This window comes from Rhinolophus sinicus, linkage group LG03 (assembly GCF_036562045.2).
Source record: "Rhinolophus sinicus isolate RSC01 linkage group LG03, ASM3656204v1, whole genome shotgun sequence".
Taxonomy (NCBI): domain Eukaryota; kingdom Metazoa; phylum Chordata; class Mammalia; order Chiroptera; family Rhinolophidae; genus Rhinolophus; species Rhinolophus sinicus.
Window position 1 is genome coordinate 69,777,210 of NC_133753.1, and position 16,133 is coordinate 69,793,342.

At 38.0% G+C, this 16,133-nt stretch overlaps 1 protein-coding gene across 4 annotated transcripts in view; it reads right to left on the minus strand.

Annotated features, from left to right (window-relative positions):
• Positions 1-16,133, minus strand: part of FMN1 (formin 1) — a 379,042-nt gene that overhangs the window by 149,691 nt on the left and 213,218 nt on the right. For all 4 annotated transcript variants that reach the window (XM_074327935.1, XM_074327933.1, XM_074327934.1 and 1 more), the window contains one exon: positions 2,545-2,632. In XM_074327935.1, the coding sequence (XP_074184036.1) occupies positions 2,545-2,632 (88 nt within the window). The remainder of the gene's footprint in view (positions 1-2,544; positions 2,633-16,133) is intronic.

Consider the following 16,133-nt stretch of genomic DNA (forward strand, 5'->3'; position numbering starts at 1 on the left):
TGGCCTGCCCCAATCAAATCTCATTGCAGTGCCTCCCCCGCCCCCTCCCGCCACCCCCCCACACACACACCTCACATTAAAACAAACGTTTTAGGCCAACGTTAGTACAGGGAGTCCTTTCATCAGGATGACAACACAAGGCCAAGTGCATTCCATTCACGACCAGACATGGGCTCAGACTGAAATGTAACTGACACAGCCCGGCTCCTAAGTGACCTTCAGATGCCAGTGTCAGTCAAATGATTCTAAAGAAAAATTAAGCTCAGGTTATATTGCCATATTCATCTGGAATGCATTACTAAATGAAGACATGGAATGGGGATGATTTTTCAGAACTTAGGAGCCAACTCTGTGGTAGATTACAGGGGTGCTTGAAGCAGGAGAAAACAAAGATGGCGCCCACAAGTCCTGGAAACCTGTAATGCTACAACTGACATTTCCAGTGCTGAAATGGAAGTTCACTTCTGCTTCGTGTAAGCATGTCCTTGCCCAGAGTAGAATGCTGGAAATGGTCTCTTATTCAACTCACAATGAACATTCAGTCCAAAAGGCTGGAATGCCATGGGAAGGAGGTTTATGGCCTTGAGTTGGTAATTGGAATATCACATGGCTGGAATGACTCTTATCCCCATGGCAACGTACTGCACTACAGCAGGACATGCCTAAGAAGAACTGAATCAGTCTAAGGTGCTGTTGCCATTGTGAAGACTCATATCCATTGTGCTGCACATCATAGTGATGAAACCAAGCATACTTGGTTTTCCCCAGGCTTACGGAGAGCACGGTTGTGTAGGACAAGACTCTACCCCTGAAGAGGAAGAAGTGCTTTCTCATTTCAATGACTGCATCAACAATGTTAGTCTCCTCGACGAAAGACTATACATCTCTGCTGATGTATTTTCATTTTGTTTTACTTTTTCATTTTTCCTTTGTCCCAGCATCACAGTTTCCTCGTTCGAATTGACCCAAAACTCAATTATTCTAGAAGACCTAACACCTGAAGTTACTGAAGAATCCCCTCTCTAATTTCGATGGTGGACCTTTTTAGCCACCCTCTGCCCCTAATTCAAATCAACTACTGCAATATTTTTGGAGGTTTAATATTCACACTTACATATTTAGTTCTACTATTAAGCTTAAATATTTAAAACAAGACAGCATACTTGAATACTCTGTGAATATAATCTACTTCAGGATATTTTTAGTTTTATGTGGACTTTTTAATGTCTCCAATGAAGCAAAATTTTAAGCCCTAGCAAAGCTCATTCGAGCAGAAGAGTAGTGTGTGAAAATACTAAATATCTTTCAGTTCAGGTCCTTTGGAGTCTTCTGCTGGGTACCAAAGTAAAACAAATTTGAGGTAACACAGACTGAAACCTGAAGGGCAGTGTAGTTTGACAGTGTCTCCACTGGTAAACCCATGCTAAATTCTACTGAAACCATCTACAAGAAATTGTATTACCACTCAGAAAATATTATCAATCACATATCAAAATAAAGATTTATATTTCATTGATTATTTGGAGGACAGATTTCAAAAGATAAGATGGTGTTTGGTCTATTTTTCCAGAGAGAATGAAAAATATACATGAGTAAAATTTCTTCTCTTTAAACATCTTATTTCAAATTGAGCCAAAGACAACTAAGCTGAAATAGCATCACTTGCAAAAAAGAAGGGATTAAGAAACAATGACATAACCAAGTAGATGAACAAGAAAAGTATTTCTCCATAGAAGTATCCCGATGGATGGAGAAATAATGGAATTCGTATATTACTATTTTGAAAACTTCTAATAAAATAATGAGTCTAGGCAAAAATCACAGTGTCCACTAATACCATAAAGAGACAATCCGATATTCTGTACTTCTTGATAGAATATACAATAGTATCTATGAAGCAGTCTTCCCCCTACTCAGATTAAATCTCTAGATCAAACTAACAGTTTATAGGAACCACAGGAACAGAAGAACATAATAAATAAAACCATGGCAATATAATCAGCAAAATATTGTGGGAAACCCCACAGGACAAGTGACCTGGTTTCTTCAAAACATTAATTACAAAGGAAAGAAAAAGATGGATGGTAGAAACCTCTAGATTAAAAGAAACCTGAGAGACACATCAAAGACAATGCATGAAATTTGTTTGGATCCTTAATCAAACTAACTGTAAACAAAAGGATGAATTAGTGAGTGTACAGACAATCAGGGAAATTAGTACTACATACTTGACGATATTGAGAAATCACTGTAAATATTTTTAAATATATGATAATGGCACTGGAGTTATGCTTGAACAAGTGTCCTTATCTTTTAGTGATGTATTAACATTTTTAACAGATGAATTATGACCAACTTTCTCTTCACAATAACCTAGTTGGTGGAGAAAGGGTGCTTCCCATACAATAAGAGTGAACCGATGGCTTTGCAGCTGGGTAGTGGGCACGTGGGATTCCCTATGGCATCCTAATATGTTTGAAGTCTTTCACAATAAAATGCTGAAAAAATTAAAAGTTGGAAAAAAAAGTGATGGAGAAGACTCACCCTGCTGGATATCCTTCATTTCTAAATGCAAACTAGATATCAAGATTCCCACAGTTTGAGATCGTTTTCCGTCCAATAACTTGATGATCTGGAATTTAAAAATAAAATTAACACAAGCTCAAATGACGACGCAATCTTTCAGAAGCATATAAAAAACATTAAGACTTTTATTTTAGATGCTCTGATTGATGAACTAAACTGATGCTACAGTCACTCTATTTTAACAACCCTTTAATTTGAGAGTAGGTTATGTACAACTATAGATATTTTAGAAAACAAAGGAAAACCACCACTCCAAATTCCACCAGTCTGATACAAACACTAAACTCTATAATATTTTACTCTGAACTTTTTATTTAAACACATTTGAACTAAGTTGCAATTGCTACATATGTGTAATTTTATACCCAACATTTTTGCTTATCATTAGCATATTTCTATGTTGCGACTTTTTAAGTCACTTCATAGCCTCCATTCTTTTAGGCTGTGTCATCTGCTGAGTGGTTCAGGGGGGAAAATCAATGTGATTTTGACTCAGCGGTTTTGTCAGTGATATGGCCTTGGAAATGTGACTTAACCTCTAGGAATTCAACTTCTTCTTCATGAAGTAGGGCTAACTGTATTTAGCTTATCCATTTATTCTAAAAATTAAATGACAATGTATATAAAGCACTTAATATAGTTCCTGACACAGGTTATTTAAATAAATTTTCCGTTTTGGAGAGTAAGGTTGTTTTATATTTGTGCTATTATTAATATAAGCAATACAATACTTTATACATAAAGCTTTAATTTTTAAACTGTTTAAAAACATTCTTTTATGATATTACATATGTATAGCAAAACTTACACAAATTTTTTTTTATATAAACTTCAAACACCTCACTGTCAACTATTTCAATCTCTATGATTATTCCACGGAGAGCTCTTCATACTTTTGTGTTTCTCTAAACCTAGATAAGCTAAATCATTTCCTAATAACATATCACACAGTGGTCACTAAGGGAAAAAAAAGTTATCTTTTCTCTCATGTAGCACGGTTACAAAAATAACATGACATGCACTTAAAACATCACAAATCTTATGTTTTTAAATGCACTTTCTGTGTAAAATACACACCAAACTAAACAGTTACACTTCCCCTCTTATGTAGGTGCTTATAAACTTCCCAAACTATAGTGAAGACAAGATTAAACAGTAACTAACATCTACATGAACATTGGTACCCCACTAGCTGAGTTGCTTGCTGGTTAAAAGTAAGAGATAACATGGGTTAACCAAGATTGCCTAATTGTGCAAATTCTCTAATTACCTATCTATTGATTGATCCTGAATCCTTTAGTGCCAGCTTTTTGTCTTTCTTAATTTCCTTCCTCTGCTCAGAATGGCTACTTTCATATAACTATTGGACCGAAAATATAGTAAATACCAAGCTTTCCTCAAGAGAAAAGGAAAATCTGATTTTTCGGTCTAATGTGTTTAATGATTTCAATATTTGCCTTAGAGAAAGATTCTGGGGGATACAGAATTTCAAGAGTTTGAAAAGAAATGAAGAAGGTACTTAGTGTTTTTATTTATTTTTTACATGAAAGCAAAAGCAAAGGAGGAAGAAATTTTGTATAATCAAATATCATCTTTAAAAATGCAATTTCTGGCTTTTTCTGAGATAGAGAACACAAATTCAAAGTGAAATGATTTTTAAAAGTCCAATACAGAATTAAGAAAATCCATATAAGTTTGATGTAAATATTCATTCAACAAATCTCAGGTCTGCATCTGCTATGGCAGTGCTCTGGACTCTGGGGGTGCAGAGACGACTGAGGCTGACCAAGTCCTCATGAAGTTTGTAGAGCTTACCGATCTACAAAATCACTTTGGTAACATTGCTGACAAGAACCAAAAAGGCAAATAAAACCATCACCTGAACTAACTGCAAAGCAAATTCAAAAGAAGAAGACGGTTTGGAAACTGACTAGATTTATTCTTACATGTCCAGGAGAGTGGCTGATACCTTGGCCATGACACGCACATCAATGCCAAGGAGATAGGCACAGGCACAGGAATCACATTTATGACAAGGTCACAGCTGGGTAAGAGACATTTCTTCAAACATTCCCCAAGCTTTTCAGTTAGGATTCTGAAAACCATGGCGAACACATTGTACTTATGGGGAAGACAAAGATCAAATGCTAGTTTTTCTAATAGCTAATTAAAAGAAGGCAAGGCAGGAACCACAAGAGAACTGAGGGAGGTAGGGAGGGAGAGGGAGAAGGAGAGGGAGAGGGAGAGGGAGAGAGGGAGAGAGGGAGAGAGGGGAGAGAGGGAGAGAGGGAGAGAGGGAGAGAGGGAGAGAGGGAGAGAGGGAGAGAGAGAGAGAGAGAGAGAGAGAGAGAGAGAGAGAGAGAGAGAGAGAGAGAGAGAGAGAGAGAAAACCAGCAAATCTATCCCACTTCATTGTTCAACCCGGCTGAACTGTGGAAAGGATGTCACCACAGTCAGCCATCCTTGCAATTTTGTCTAACAACTTGCCACAGCAGGTGTTTGGAGAGTGTGCATTACCTTTAACTTGGCTGAAACCTTATGAGTTTTTTCAAATGCTATATCGAAAAAGGGTGGGTAAACAGTGGTAAAGTCAAACATTTGTATTCTCTTCCCTACTTGTGTCCAATTCTCTTATCTCTCATTAGACTTTTAAAATATACTTTGAAGTTTCCGTATTGTCTTTTTTCAATTGTAAAAGAATACCAGGTTTCTCAAAACCTGCTAAAATGGTAGGAACAAAATGGACACTGAATATACGAGTATGTCCTAAGCCCACTTAGCTTCTTTTATTTCCCATAGATTGCAAGAATAACATGAAATCTAGCCTATTAACAAATTTTTAAATATATAGTACTGTTTTGTTAACTATATGCACATTGCTGCACAACAGATCTCTAGAATTTGTTTCATCCTGTACAACAGAAACTCGAGGCCATTGAACAGCTACTCCCCACTTCCTTCCCAGCCCCCAGCCCCCATCCCTGGCAGCTTTCTGCTTGTATGAGTTTGACTACTTTAGACACCTCATATAAGTGGAATCATGCAGCATCTGTTATTCTGTGACTGGCTGATTTCACTTAGCATGATGTCTTCAAGGTTCATCCATATTGTAGCATGTGTCAGAATTTCCTTCCTAAGGCTGAATGTTATATATATAATAGGAAATTCTGATACATGCTACAATATGGATGCTACATGCTACAATACATTTTTTGGCATCATACACATTTTAAGAAAGGAAAAAAAAAACTGTATTAAAATTACACTGATGGCAAACACTTTGAGCACCTCTTGTAATTGCAGAAGTCAAATGTGACCTGTATTCATCTTTTGTTATCAGTATATATTTAGTATTACAATTTTAAGACAGTTTTTCTTTCTTAAAATGTATATATATTTTTTGGCACTCTCTGTACACACACACACACACACACACACACACCACATCATCTTTATCCATTCATCTGTTGATGGACATTTAGGTTATTTCTACTTCTTGGCTATTATGAATAATGCTGCAATGAATATGGGAGTGCAAGTATCCCTTGGAAATCCTGTTTTCAATTCTTTTGGGTAAATACCCAGAAGTAGGGTTGCTGGATAATGTGGTAATTCTAGTTTTAATTTTTTGAGGAACCTCCATACTGTTTTTCATAGTAGTTGCACCATTTTACACTTGTACCAACAATGCACAAGGGTTCCAATTTCTCCACATTTTTACAAACACTTATTTTTTTGTTTTTCTCTTTTTTGTTTTTTTGATAATAGCCACCTAAAAGGTGTGAAGTGATACCACATTGTGGTTTTGATTTGCATTTCCCTGATAACTAGTGATGTTGAGACTATATTCATGCACCTGTTAGTCATTTGTATGTCTTCTTTGGAGAAATGTCTCTTCAAGTCCTTTGCACATTTATAAATTGGGTTTTTTTGTTTGTTTTTAATGAGTTGTGGGAGTTCCTTACATATTTGGGGATATTAACACCTTATCAGATATATGGTTTGCAAATATTTTCTCCCATTTCCTAGGTTGTCTTTTCACTCTGTTGATTATTTCCTTTGCTGTGCCAAAGCTTTTTAGTTTGATGTAGTCCCACTTGTCTATTTTTGCTTTTGTTGCCTGAGCCTTGGTGTCATATCCAGGAAATAACTGCCAACACCCATGTTATGAAGTTTTCTCCCTATGTTTTCATCTAGATATATTATCATTTCAGATCTTATATTTAAGTCTATAATCCATTTTGAGTTGATTTCTGTTTGTGCTATAAGAGAAGTGTCCAATTTCATTCTTTTGCATACGGATATGCAGCTTTCCCAACACCATTTGTTGAAAAGACTATCCTTTCTGGAACATTCTATAGTCTTGGCACCCATGTTGAAGATCATTTATACCAGCATGTATTTATACCAGTGCCATACTGTTTTGGATACTGTATCTTGTAATGTTTTGAAGTTAGGAAGTGGAGGACAACGTCAAACACATTACAAGGAAAAAAATAAAAGTAAAGCGAGGGTTAAAAAATAAAGGGTAGAATAAATATGTATTTTAAAATATCCTTCTTAAGTCCAACATGCAAAATGATTAAAAGGAAACACTTGGAGGAAAACAACACATTACACTACTAAACAGATCAAGTGAGGTTCAGTCAGCGAAAAAGTCTGGGCCAAGACTTCAGGATATATTCAATCTTTCTGAACTTGGTTAGAGATGGGGCTGAACAAGATGTGATGAGAAAGTGTCGGAGGCAGGGAGAAGGAAGACAAAGAAAATCTGAGAACTGAAAGGGGAAAAAAGGTAGAGGGGTGTGCTGTAGGCTCTCTGGTCGTATTTTGTGAGCTTCTGTCCAAGTCTTGGCCAACCTAGTCACGGGAGCACAGACTGGAATTAAGTAAGGATTCCTTCATTGAACATCCATTTGTCAAATGACTCCCATTTGCCAGGTACTGAGCTCAGGATTAAAGATGCATAAAGTCCTGGAGAGTTGACAAGTTCACAGAAATATCTGTTATTTTTTTTCTATTCTCTTTTTGCAAATTTATTTTTAATTATGAAAGCAATAAATCCTTATTGCAATAAAAAAACATAAACTATACAGAATGCAAAAAAGTAAAAGGTGACACATTCTTTCATCCCCTAATTCCACTGTCCAGCACCATCACTAGTAATGGGAGTTTGTCTCCTTACAGATCTAAACGTGTATGCGTGCCCATATGTGCATAGGGTTTTATCTTTATAAAAATGGCAAGCAATACATTTTATTCTGCAGCTTTTTTCCACTCTGCATCATTTTTTTTAAATTTCATAAATACATTACTGATATCTTCCACGTCAGTATAGGCAGAGCTACTTCTAAGTATGACACATAATTTAAGTATTCCTCTATCGATGGACATTTAGAAATTTTCCAAATTTTGTCAATTATTAACAATGCTGTAATGAACAAACATGCAGATACATACTTAGTAGCCTGAGTTTGTATTTCTATTGGGTAGATTTACAGAAATCCATTTTACATTTTGATAAAAATTGCCAAATATTTTCTAATAGATGCTATAATTTTACACTCCTGCCAAATATTTGAGAGCGACCATTTTCCTCTTTCTTCACATACTGTGGGTATTATCAATTTCAAAACTTTTGGCCATGATAGGTAAAAATGTTTTTTCACTACTCTGAATTTTTAATGATTTAACAGTAAGGTTAAACATTTGGTGGTTGGTGACATGTTCTTGTGAATTGTCCTCAGACCCTTTTTTGCTATGTTTTCCAATTACTGTATCTATTAGGCTAATATAGTGCAAATAAATTTAAATAAGGACATAGCTGAATAGCAAGAAGAAAGATATACACACAGAGATTGCTGTGAATAAGGGGAATTTTCCAAAGGAAGAAGTGGGAAGAGAGCAAACTCCCCTCTCATGCAGCCCTACTAAGCATGAGGTATTGTGCTCTTCGGCACATGAGCCAATACAAGTGGACAACAGTGAATTGGGGGCAGGGAGCACTACAATATTGTAAAGTTTGATTTTTTAGTGGATTTCCTGAGCCACAACAATATTTCATGCTCAAAAGTCCTGTAAAATAAGTAATCACCTCACTGCTAGGGCAATAAAGAAAGGGAACAGAAATAGAACACTTTGTTCTGCTAACCCAATACTCCTTTTTGATATTTGTGATCAAATCTCACAACTCCTTACACCAGATAGATATCTAATATCTGAAACATTTACCTTCAGGAAAGAATAGCTAGGAAGAAAATATTAAGGAGGGAAAAAGACAAGAGTGAAGAAAACTGACGGAGAGTACAAACGAGACAAAGAAAAAGGGAGAACAAAGATTTAGAGCACGACAAAATAGTTTTTAAGAAGATGCTCAATTAAGTTATCAACCAAGAATTATTACACTGTTTTTAAAATAATTGTTTAGAATCATGGTGAGGTTTCAAATAAACAGATCCAATTTATGTAGAACCCTCTATTAACTGAAAATTCCCCTTGTTTTTCTTTTATTGCATTATATGAATTCTTGGTGAGCCAGCTTGTAGACAGATAAAGCAAACATCAAAAATTCCTTTCTGAAGAGGAAAAACATATGACAAGATAAACTAGTGTTAGGTATTGTCCTCCCCAATCCACTAGCTATTCTAATATATTCTGAGCTTGAACGAAATCAAACTCAATTACCTACACCTTCCATATTCGCATTTCTGAACAGTGTGGACTGTTGATCATAATGATTATTTGGAAATTTTTGAGAATTCTAAGTTGCCTGAGATTGTCAGATATTTCAAAGTCTGCCTTTTTTATAGTAGGAAATTTAACTAGTACATTAAAAAAATAACCATGGGACTTTAAATACAAAAGTTATATCAAACTATTTATTAATTTAAAAATGTAATTACTCAGTGCCAACCCATTTTTAAAGCATTCTGGTTATTATCCTGTGCTCTTTTAACAGTTTTTAAAAGTTGTCTGGCTCAAATCAGAGGTTCCCAGCATTATAACAATCTAAGCGAAAATACAAATAAAACTAAGAACTACAGCCATAAATACAATGGTCCTTCCCTCTAGCTTTTAGCATTAGCACACTGAGCTGTCGTGGCCCCTTGGCTGGTGATGAAAAAGTGTCTGGCATCAGCTTCTGGTGACGAGTTAGTAAGAGAAAAGTCAGGAGATCAGTCTCGTAGTTCTTGGCCTGCCCTGACTCATCGTCACATCAATGTTGAAAAGCACTCAGTTCAATTTAACCGCATTCACAAAATGCAAACCCCTATGTTAGTATATTGTGAGGGATGTAACGATTCATTATAATAATACATATAAGTACCTGTATATGAATATATATTCAATTGGAGCTCATTCAATGGGAGCTCATCCTCATTCAATAGGAGCTCAGAGACTAGTTAAAAAGAAACATATAAGGAAGTCTGATACAAGGAAGTTATTTACAGGGATCAGTTAACATAAAGAGTTTCTAACTGTTCTCAGGTAGATGATCCCCCAAAATGCCAGAGTTTGAATGAATGGCTGTTTCGGCACAGTCTTCCTTGGGTAACCTGAAAGCATTCCCCAAAGCATTATATTCAGTGCCTTTTTCCTGAAACAAAAGTCCAGGTCTCTTCTTCAGAAAACCTCTCCACAAAGGAGAGTTGAGAGAGAAGCTCTGCAGACCCTAAACCCCACATGACACTGTAACTAATATTTTGGTTATCCATATATAAAGGGCTCTTTCCATCCTGCACGGCCACAATGATGAAGGTCCTTTCAGGCATTGAGACCAGACAGCAGTAGGGGCTTTCACACTGTCAAATACCTTGAGGCCAATCCACCATATTGGATTGTTGAATATTGGAAGGATTCCTGACATTATTAGTCCATAGCTTCATGATATGCATTTCAAATGAATGGTTTTCCATGTACATGTGGAGTCAGTAGGCAGAATCACACCTTGAAACGCCCAATGCGACTTCCTTCCACGTGGGTTGGTGGAAAAGAGAGCCCACTCCAGGTTACTCAAGGAAGAGACATCAGAATACATTAATGGGAGAGTATGAGTACTTGTAAAAGTTTGCTTATCCAATGCACACTCTGGTTGAAGTGGATTCTGGAATTATTTAACCCTTAGCATTGAAGAAATCTGCAAATGTTGCCTATTGGATCCGTCTGCCTTTGGACTGAGACACATGGCCAGCTATTTAAGGATGGAATTTATGAAAGAATGTTTACATTTTTAAAAATTATTAAGGTTACGGTCATACAAGGCACACAGATTTACAGCCATTTTCTGTCACCAAACAAAACACAGCTAATCCTACCTCAGCTAATCCTACCTCAGTAAACATAATCTAAACTTTTAATGCTATCCCTGTTCTATGACTACTCCCAATACCCATTTTTTCCTTCTTCTTTGTCCTCATGTGCATAGTATTTGATTCGTTTAATCCTCAAAATCGTTTTCTAGAATTAAGCAACTTTTGGCATCAAAGCATTTTACTTTATTATGTCTGACTCAAATTCCTCCTGCTTCTGTTTCAACCTTTTTCTGCTCTCTGAGAAGGCAGACAATAGCTGTTCTCACCATCTCACCAACACAAAGCTCCTTCATAAACCTCAAGACCATCTTTAAAAAAAAACACACACAAGAGATGCTTTATATCAAATCCTTAAAAATTACTTTTTGAGAAACGTTAGCAAGTCCTCAGTTTATCTTGGTCCTATCTGGAGTCAGCTGAACTTGGCAGCACATGGCCTTCTCCTAGGTATAATTACAGTCTGGAGGAGAGTGCAATTTGTGCAGCATTCCACTGACCTAGAAGCTGACCTTGTGCAGGGGCAAATTCACAGGTTGTGTTAAACCCTATTAGACATGCCTAGTTTAAGGCCAAGCCTTTCCAGACCCCTGCAGCATGCTAGGATTAGGGCATGTCACACATGCGTACTATTACATTGCCTAAGGAACTCTCACAATGCCTTCAGGGGGAAAGGGAGTGGGGGGGAGGGGAGGCAGGCCCACACCCCACACTGTCTAAACCTGCACCTTGAGCCAGTATATCCAAATTATTATTATTTCTTACATATGTGGGTTTTTTAAAAGAAAAACCTGCCTCTTTGAATAAGAATTAAGACAGAAATAAGAAGACAGATTTGCTACACTGGAAAAACCACACCCTGACTACTCAGCTAGAAAAGTCTTGGCAGACAGACCGAGAAAGAATTCCTGCAAGGTCCAGTGGGATTTTCACATCTACATAAAATCCATATATATCTTCAGCTTTCTGTCTGAGCTTGGCACACATGGCCAGAAGTGAAAATAAAAATAAACGGTCTGAACAGACCATGAATGCTGGAAGCATACTCAGCCGAGTGAGTTTGGCACATCTACAAAATTAAGATAATCATGGAAGTCTTCTTCTTCCAGGGAGCCTTCCCTGTCTGAAAACAAAGATGATTAATTTCTGCAACTACACCTTTGCTAGACACCAAACACATTCGGACCTAGACCAGATCAAGTAGGTATTCTGTGCTTCAGCTTAGTCCTCACGTGTGAATTTTCTGTTTCAGCCACAGGATTTCCATCTCTGGTGAAACTGGCTTTCTCATAGAGCCTGGAGAATAGGCACCAAGTCTAGTTAGATACAGCCTCATATAGTATGGTATATACCATACCATGAGTTATCATTGATGAACTTCTCCTGGGCACTGGAGGCAAGTAAGCCCCTGTGAAAGTGGCAGACTTTCCTGTCCAAATCATCTCCCCACCCCACCAAAAACAAATAAAGAATCCACATACATGGGGGAATATACTTTTATGACAATGATGTGTGTGTGTGTGTGTGGCAAACTGAGTACATGGTTTGCCTCTCTCAGGGAGATTGAACAACACAGTGGAGATTACACAGAAAGTAGACCATCTGACTCTCCAAAGCAAAATTCTGAAAAACTCTATTTCTATTTTTGTGCATGCAGACTGGCAATATCTTTTCCTTGTGCTTCATATCAACACTCACTGAATGCCACTATTTGGCAAAACTACAGACATTAAGAGGCTGGAATAAAGCCCGCGCACTACTAACGACAAGTCAGCCTGCCTTATTAAGAGTCATCCTTTGCGTATCTAAGTCACTGGCTTCCAAAGGGATCAAGGAGCTTTCACAATGACTGTGGCACTTATCATGAAGACATTCCTGTGGACTAGTTCAGCAGACAGGTAGAATCCTGTTAGAGATGTAGAAATGGATGCCCCCATCCTAAGGGCCATAAGCTCTGATGATTGAGCTGATAATTTACTCTGATAACACCAAAGCATAAATGTAAATTAGTACGGGGTCCGACTTTGGATGGATTAGAGAACAGCATCTTCTGGAGAGGAGATATGATATATCAGGGGACCCCTAGGTTTAATTTTACTCTCATTTAACTGTCACCCATTCACATACCCCCAAATTGGACATTTTTACTTTATAAGTAATAGAAATTTAATTTGGAAAATAAGTGAGAATTTCCCGTGGAAATTTCAAGAAGCGACACAAGATGATATAAGGCCATGAGGCACGGTAGCCCACAGATGCAGGCCTTACATACTACACACACACACACACACACACACACACACAACTGAAAATTACATTCGCCAACTCGTCCTAGAAAAAGTGCTACATGCCTCATTGCTGAATATCACTATAGTCACCTTCGAAGTACTCCCCTTGGGAAGCTATGCACCGATGCCAGTGACTATTCCACCCTTCAAAACAATTTTGGAACTTTTTTTCTGGAATGTCCATTAGAGCTATTGTCGTATTACCCTTGATGTCCTGAACGTCATCAAAATATCTTCCTTTCAATATTTCCTTTATCTTCGCATAAAGAAAGAAGTCATTGGGGGCCAGATCAGATGAGTAGGGATGGTGTTCCAATACAGTTATTTGTTTACTAACTAAAAATTCCCTCACAGACAGTGCTGTGTGAGCTGGTGCATTGTCGTGATGCAAGAGCCATGAATCGTTGGCGAAAAGTTCAGGTTGTTTTCATCTAACTTTTTCACGTATCCTTTTCAGCACTTCCAAATAGTAAACTTAGTTAACTGTCCAGTTGATACAAATTCATAATGAATAATCTCTGATATCAAAAAAGGTTAGCAACATTGTTTTGACTCTTAATTTGGACTGATAGAACTTTTATTGTCGTGGAGAGTTGGCTGACTTCCATTGTGCACTTGGATGCTTTGTTTTAGGGTCATATTGGTACTCCCATGTTTCATCACCAGTGATAACATGGCCCCAAACATTGTTTTGCCTTTCCAGTAGGTCTTGGCAAACTTCGACTCTCCTTTTCTTTTGTTCATTGGTGAGCTCCTTCGGGGCCATTTTTGCACACATCTTTCTCATGCCAAGATTTTCAGTTAAGATTTTTCCTATTTATCTATAGATGTTTACTTAGTCTGCTATGCTTCTCACAGTCAGCCGATAACTCTGATGCACAATTCAATAAATTTTTGCAATGTTTTTGTGAGTTCTGCTCTTTAATGGCTGCCCTGACCTCTCTTCATCAGTGATGCCTTCTCTCCCCTCAGAAAAACGTTTAATCCATTTGTACACTGCCGGTTTCTTCATTGCATTTTCCCCATAAACTTGAGCTAACATGTCCCTGATTTCACTTCCACTCTTGCCAAGTTTAACAAGAAATTTAATGTTTGTTCATTGCTCTAATTCAAGTTCAGGTGTTCTCATGACAACACACAAAAACACGCAACAACATAATGAATGCCACTCAGCAAGACACCACCACATGTCGACACAAACACAGCTATACCAAGGTATGAAACCTTATTGAGCTGTTTGTACAACGCTGCCAATGTAAGCGCATGATGGCAAATTTGCGACCTTAACTGTCACACCTCGTGTGTGTGTGCATGTGTGTGTGTATGTGTGTATAATGGGAGGAAGCAACTGACACAATCCCACTGCATAGCTGTGTCCATTCCTTTGCCCTCTCTGCTATTTATACCACAGCAGTGACTACAAATGAGACAGGTAAGCAACTACCCCTCCCAGCCAGTGCCAGGCGTAAGGGCCAGCTGGAGGGGACTGGCAGGACCAGAGTTGGCAGTCATCTTGCTATCTCCTCATGGAGAGTGAGTCCTTCCTTGGAAACTTGCAATCGTTTCTTGGCGGGTGCCCAGGAAAATAAATGCTGACTCAGCTTCCTTGTTCCCGTCTTCTCCCGTGCTCTACTCCCTGCCACTCTTTGGCACCACACCCAGAGGAGCTGGTTGGCTGGCTCCATGGTGCCACATTATGAAATGTCACCTGACTTGGTACAAACAAGCCCTTGGTGCTGATGGCCATTGTGGCCAGGTATGCTTCTGGGTAGTGGCCTCTGTCAACTGGCTTGAATAATGCTATTAAAATAAGCTTTCCACATGCAGCCTGATTATCTGTCCCATTAAATATTTCAAGGCAAACTAAGCTTCACTGTTTTCTCAGACTGTTAGGTCTGAATCTCTTCCATGGCCTTATTTTTGGGGACACATAAAATTGCTCAGATGAAGTTTACTTTAAGGATTTAGGCTCTTCACCAAGAAATGTGAAAAGGCAAATTGTCACCCTGTCCTGAGTCTGAGAACACATTTGGCATCCCATTCCCTTACTGATGAGACAGAAGAACCCTTTTATTGGTTTTCAGGCTAATGGATTCTGCTCAGAAAGCAAAGGGAGAGGAGGCCACAGCAGGTGAAGGCTGTGGGTAGAGGGGACTGTAAGATGGAGACCAGTAGGAATGTGGAATAAACCATTAGGAATAATTCTAATGGTTTTGAAGTTTTTGTGTCATGTATAAAACAAACTCCAAACCAAAATCATACCCGTTTTCTCACTGATTAGAGTCTTAGGAAAGAAACAGACCAAGAGATATCAGTGCATTCATTGCCCAGAACCAAAGCTATCATCACACAAAGGTACAGATGAGAAATGTCATCCTACTACTTCGTAGAGATCAAGGCCCCTTAAAAAATGCTTGCCCGTAATAATCATGAAACAATTCTAAACCACTGACAACTAACCTGGTTAAAACCAACTGGATAAAGGGCTACGTGGCAGAAAGAAAATGAAAAAGGAAACACAAGACTATAAAAAGATCCAACTTATGGTAAAGCATAACAAAACACAACAAAACACAAGCCCACTGTGCAAGACTCTGCTTTTCATACTGATGGTGTAAATGCTAAGAAAATGAGAGGAAATAGGACCCTCTCTGGGACAGAATTTAATAACATCAAGATAACCCAGAAAAATTCAATTCCATAGCTTCTAGATGGCCTCCTACCATCATGGCTCAACAATCCCAAGGCCAGGAACTTATTCCATACACGTAATTCAAGCTTCAATAGCGAGGTGCAGAACTTATTTACTGCTATTTTAGGAGAGATGGAAATTCAGAGGCTCATCACTCAGGATATATGTATCAGAGGCATGACCCAGACCTCTGAGTCATGTTTTATTGTTTTGTGTTTTAGAATTCTGCATCACAATCCCACTATCAATTCCTGCTGT